General features: G+C 31.6%; 1 protein-coding gene across 1 annotated transcript; it reads right to left on the bottom strand.

Moving 5' to 3' along the window:
- LOC109720923 (peroxidase N-like) lies at nucleotides 542-3,749 on the bottom strand. The gene is made up of 4 exons (XM_020248286.1): nucleotides 3,450-3,749; nucleotides 2,549-2,731; nucleotides 1,770-1,935; nucleotides 542-966 (listed from the first exon to the last, which is right to left on the bottom strand). Exons 1-4 carry the CDS (start codon nucleotides 3,675-3,677, stop codon nucleotides 581-583), a joined length of 963 nt encoding a protein of 320 aa, XP_020103875.1. The 5' UTR covers nucleotides 3,678-3,749; the 3' UTR covers nucleotides 542-580.

Below are 6,000 nucleotides of genomic sequence, written 5' to 3'. Positions count from 1 at the left end.
AATTTAATTACAAAAAAACAATTCAGAAAAAGTGAAAGGCAAAAAATTTAGTTGAGAGGTTTCTTTCTTAATTAATGGCCTAGAGTGAAAGGGGGACCTCCATATATACATTTTTGTTTTATTTTTCTTACTTATGGCTCATTTCGAATCTACATTGATGTGACAAGTACAAACACACATTTGTATTTTTTCCATTTTGGGCACATCAATTGGGGAACATGATCTTGTCAATCAAAATCAAAATTATTCTCTATTTGACTTATTCAAAATTCAAATCCAAATAAAGTTGTTAGCCTCTATTACTACCATCAAAAAATAAAATAATATTTCTTACGACGTTGTAAATTATAATATAAAAAGTTCATTCAAATCAAGTGATTTTACGAATATTTAAAATTTTTTTTAAAAAATAAAAATTCAATGCACCTGATCTGTCAGTAATAATCTGTATGAAAAGATCCACTTCTATTATGCTGCACTTAATTATTACGTACACAAAACACTAGCACACTTCCATACATAGCAACCACAAAGATATGTATATAACTAATCTCAACCCCGCAAATTAAGCTTCAATTAATTAATTTACTACCCTACAATTTTTCCTAATTTCTCCATTAGATCCAGTGAGTGGACTAATGTTCCCCATTCTAATCATAGAGTTCATAAAATCACAAAAAAATCTATTACTATCATTGCTGTATGTCTCAACCAAGGACTTGGTTGCAGCTATTCCCTCAGAACTGGAGAAGAGTCCCTGGTCTGAGGATAGGAGCCCTCTGTTGTTCAGCAGGTTCTGGAAGTAGTGGTTGTCGAAAACGTCGGCCGAGTTGCGGTCGAGCGCGGTGGTGGTGTTCCCGTCCCCGGACTGGCACAGCGCCTGCAGGTCGGCCGCCATGACGGGGTCCAGGGTCGACAGTCGGTTGCTGAATAGCGCGCATCGGGCTCGACCGATCGTGTGGGCGCCTAAATTCAAGTTCGAATTTCAAGTTCAAATTTACATGTGATAACTAGGGGGTTTTATTTCGAACAAATGAAAAGTTTGGTGCTGAATTGAAAATTCAAAACACTTATTGAATTCATCTGTGAGTTAGGAACAAAATTTTCCAAGTTCTATTTAATTTGTCTATTACTTTAATTTGAAGCCCCTGATAGCTTGATTACTTATATAGAATATCAAAATACTATATTTTACAAATTGTAGAATAATAAAACATATGTGGCTAAAATATATAGAACCTTTCTATAAATACTTTATTTTTTTTAACTTTTCTCCTTTAAGAGGGTCACGCATTGATGGAGAATGTGAAATAACCAAATTACTCTTACTTATTCTATAAAAGAATAATTTTTTAATATATTTCTATAATTAATTTTCAAACATATTTTCGATATAAATTATTAAAAATAGACGGAATAATATTGGAATCCTGACAGAGGAGGGCTAAATGCATCAACTTGTATTTTTGAGGGGATAAAATATATAGTTTTGAAAGTTAGAAAAATAAAAATAAAAAAAATGGATATTTACAGAAGAACTTTTTCTATTTTAGCCAATACATATTTAAGACCTTATCAAGAGATCCTATACTATTTATATTACCCAATAAGCTGACAGCTCAAATATTGTGCTTTTTATTGAGACATGCATATAGGAATTCACTCCCTGACAACTTAGATATATAGTGTCATAACGTAACAATCAACTGCTCGAAACAATGGTGGCTTAAACTATATAATATTTTACTAGTCTAAAATTTATTATATACCTGATAATGAGGCCACATCAGTGGTGTTGAGTCCAACATCATTGAACTTGGAAATTATAGTGTCAATTGGATCAAAAGGTGAAGGGAGACCAGAGTTTGCTCCTGACTGGTTGGCTGCCAGCCCATCTCTCCTTCCCAACAAAACATTCCATGAACTTCCACCACTCTGCATGAGTCCAAATACAAATTAATATGACATCTAATTAACAACCAAAGTTTACATAAATGCAAGGTTTTTGCATTTTCCTATTATTATTAGGCTAAATTACAGAAAACACCCCTATCAAAATCCGATTTTTCACTTCCCCCATCATTTAAAAACCTATATTTTGCTTCCTTGTAAAATGAAAAATGTTCGCAGAGGGGTACAGTGTGAACTGTGATGAAAAAATGACCATTTTGTCCCTCACTATTTTGCCCCTCACTATGTTCACAGGAGAGAAGGCTGAGGGCATTTTTGGCATAAAAAATATATAATAATATTTTATAAACGGAACCCTAACGGATTACTAACGGCAGGGGGCAAAGTAAACATTTTTCATTTTATAAGGGGGCAAATTGTAGATTTTTAAATGAAAGGGAGGGAAAGTGAAAAATCAGATTTTGACATGAGGGTTTTATGTAATTTAGCCTTATTATTATTACTAAATGTTTCATTAATTAGTATTTTCTTGTTTGAAGATTCAACTCAGAGTTTCTACTTTTCGACTTATATTTTTTTTCGCTAGCTGTGTGGTGTAATAGCTTCTTAGTTGTAACTATTGTATGCTGCTGCGCACCAGAACGACGGCTTCTTTTGCGGCGATAGCGAGAATGTCGGCGCAGGAGACTGTCGCACTGCACGCGCTCTCAACGGCAGCCTTGATGTCGTCGACGACGTCGAAGCCCCTCACGGAGTTCTTGTTGGGCAGGGCCAGCTTCTCGCTGTCGCTGCCGTCTAACAAAATTGACCCATCACAGCCCTAACACACACACATGCGCATAAAAAGAAGCACACAAAGTAAATATATATAAAGAGGGTGTGTTTTTTCAGAAAAGTAATATAACTGGTATATTCTAAAAGGAGTGTATATCTTATACTTCACCCATCTATGCCGTTCTGAAATAGCCGTCTCAACTATTCTCTTTTTTATTGAGACCTGTTAACTTATAATTTTTTGACTTGAGCTTTAATACTCAGTTAAGTTAAATTTTTTATAAATTTAATTATTTTATTAGTTATTAACTATTAATTAATCTATTTTATTTACTAAAAAAATTAAAGCCATTTAATTTGGGAAAATCACTAATGAATTTGATAATATCTCCAATTTCTTTTTTGACCAAAATCACTTCATTTGATAAAATTAGAAGTTAAAGCAGTCTCAATAAAAAAAAAAAACAGTGGAGAGGGCTATTTTACAAGGAAATTAAAATACTAAAAGTCTACAACTAAAAAATTTATAATCTCTATATATAATTCCTCATCCAACTAGCCCCTTTTTACTTTTTAGTATAAAAGATATATATATTATAATTTATTAATTTTGTAGGAGAAGAAAAAAGATTTTACACTTTGTTTTATATAATTACCTCTCACTATAAAACTTTTTTGGCTCATGTTGATCTAAGTATGGTAAGATCAAATAGAACTAAAATTCTACAAAAACACTAACTTATGCATGCAAAAATAACGCATACATTAACAAAGCAATCGTGGAAATGAAGTCGCAGAAGCGAAGCCCCCATCCTAAACTCATTCTTCATCGCGGCGAAAACTCGAGCTTTCACCACCTTTAACACATTAGGGCAACTTTGGGCATAGAAATTAGGTGTCAATTGAGATCTCACACTACTTTGGCTAAAACACAACACAACTAAAGTTGAGAGGAACAAGTTGTAGCTAACACACCTATAACCACCCTTCATCTTAGCTAAACCTAGTATTTTGATGAGTGATGATACAATAACTCTATAGCCTAAGCAGTATCTCAATGATGCTCAATTTATAGCTACAAAGTTGCTTAATACATATATATATATGTAGATATATATAGATATAGATAATTTGATTAGTCATAAACTATATATTGATTATATATTGTGCTTGCTTTTTACCGAATGACGAGCGATAATGGACGGCTAATGAAGTGCATGTCACGACGCATTAAAATCGGTGATAAGATTAGTCACTTTGGATTAGAGATCAGTTCCATAATGCATGCCCATTGACAAGGCCAGGACATGTACAGCTTCTCCTAACATGCATAATTGTATTGCTCTCACATTACACTTGTTAGTGGCTTTTGAAAAAAAGCACTTTTGCTACTAAAATAGTTGGTGTTTCGTGTGGGTATGCGTTTGGGCAAAGCTGTTAAGCACAAGGAATTATTTAATTTAAGAGATCTTTGCATGTGGCAATTGAGTTGAGTGAGGTGTATATTGGGATCACATTGTTTAGTGGTTTACTTGGAAAAGTTCCCTCTACATGGAGAAGCTCCATGAGTCCACAATCTCATAGTGATCTCTAGCTCCATGCAAAAATATTAAAATGTGTTTGTGTTCAATTTTGCCTTCTCAAAGTCAACTTAGATATATCGCTGTGCAGTTTTCTTGTATAATTCAGTGCACAGAAAATTCTTGTATGATATTTTTTGGAATGACTTTTACGATCGAAAAGCAAAATGCCATTTGTTTGGTAAACAAATAATTAATATAGAATTTTGAAGTTGTAATGATAAATTGAAAATGAGTGATTAGGTATCAAAAGCAGAAGTTTCAAATTAAAAATAACAGCCAACAATTCAATGTAGTTTTAGTCTGAGCTTGCGTATAAGTTGGTTGAACGAGGTCTAGTTTGGGGCGCGCATAGAGTGATTGAAGTTTTCAACATCTCCACAGGTATTCTAAAGGCAAAGCGACCATGTCAGTCTTTTCCAGCTTAGACATTTTTTTCAAATAAAATAAACAATTTCGTGGGTACATAGAACGCTTTTATTTTGAAAAATCATTATACGCGGATCTTGAAATGTACAAAAAGCAAATTTCTAGATGATAATCATAATAGAAAATCCTAGTTGATAAAAATTATATATAAAAAAAAAACATAATAGAAAATCTTTATAATGCATCATTTATTCGTTTATAACTCGTTCTAAGATTCAAATATGCCTACCACGCACCACTGTCTAGTGTAGTTTGTTGGAATCTTAGTTGCTGACTCTGATGTCGGAGGTTCAATCTCCCCATAACCGTTATGGCCAGTTTTCGAGATTTAAAAAAAAAAATCCTAATTTACTTAAAATCTATTTGGGCCCTTTGCCTTCTCTCTTTTGGGCCGTCTTGGGCCGGTCCTTTATGGACTTTTTTACGTGGGTAAGAGAAATACTGTAAAAATTATTTCAGAGAGTAATTTCTATTTTTTTTATCAATATACCTAAAAAATATTATAATTATAAAAATAATTTTTCAAAAAAAATATTATAAAATTAGTCTTGAACAGTAAATAAATCACCGTTTTCTTAAAAATATTAAAATTGATAAAAGCTATGAGTAATTTATCATTCATTCTTAATTATTCACTGTTTAGACTTATTTTTATAAATAAAAATTTTNGAAAATTTCTCCTTCTAAGATGCCGTGTTCTCGAAGGCAAAGTTGCTCTGCACCGGGTGTATGAGTTGCATCTCGTACACCATCCTCTAGAAATATTATATTAGAAAATTTCAAATTAAAATATAATATATGAAAAAAACAGTACTCTATAAAAGTCAAAATATCTATATGTTAAAAAAGTAACAAATTTGGATCATCATTAATTTTCATATAAATCGAACAATCCTTCTTCTGTATTATTAATTTTTGAGATTAATTGTTTATCTACATATTGAGTTTTAATGAGTTATAATTTTGAAAAAATTTTCTCTGTATCCTTATCAAAATATCTAATTTCATAAATACCCATTTCAAAATTAAAATATTATATATACCTACTCAAATTTAAAAAACTTTCAAAAATAATCCTTCCATGAAATGTCCATCCAAATTAAAGTTAATAATGTTTAAATTCTAACTTTGCCCCTATAATTTTTTCTATACATAAATTCTTTACCTATCACAGGTAAAATTTGTTGAACTAAATTTCAATTTTGAAATATATTAGCTAGACTAAATTATATTTTTGATCCTGAAACAATAACGTATATGATACTTTAATTTTCAAAATTTAATTTAAACTCAAACTTTATAATAA

This window comes from Ananas comosus, linkage group 15 (genome assembly GCF_001540865.1).
Source record: "Ananas comosus cultivar F153 linkage group 15, ASM154086v1, whole genome shotgun sequence".
Classification (NCBI taxonomy): domain Eukaryota; kingdom Viridiplantae; phylum Streptophyta; class Magnoliopsida; order Poales; family Bromeliaceae; genus Ananas; species Ananas comosus.
This window is presented reverse-complemented; position numbering and strand designations above follow the sequence as displayed.

Excerpts from the sequence above, each read along its gene's own strand:
- LOC109720923 (XM_020248286.1), bottom strand. The coding sequence starts at position 3,677 with ATGAAGGGTGGTTATAGGTGTGTTAGCTACAACTTGTTCCTCTCAACT. Across the intron at positions 2,732-3,449 it reads TCCACGATTGCTTTGTTAAT|GGCTGTGATGGGTCAATTTT; the intron begins GTATGCGTTATT and ends TGTGTGTGTTAG. Across the intron at positions 1,936-2,548 it reads CAAAAGAAGCCGTCGTTCTG|AGTGGTGGAAGTTCATGGAA; the intron begins GTGCGCAGCAGC and ends GGACTCATGCAG.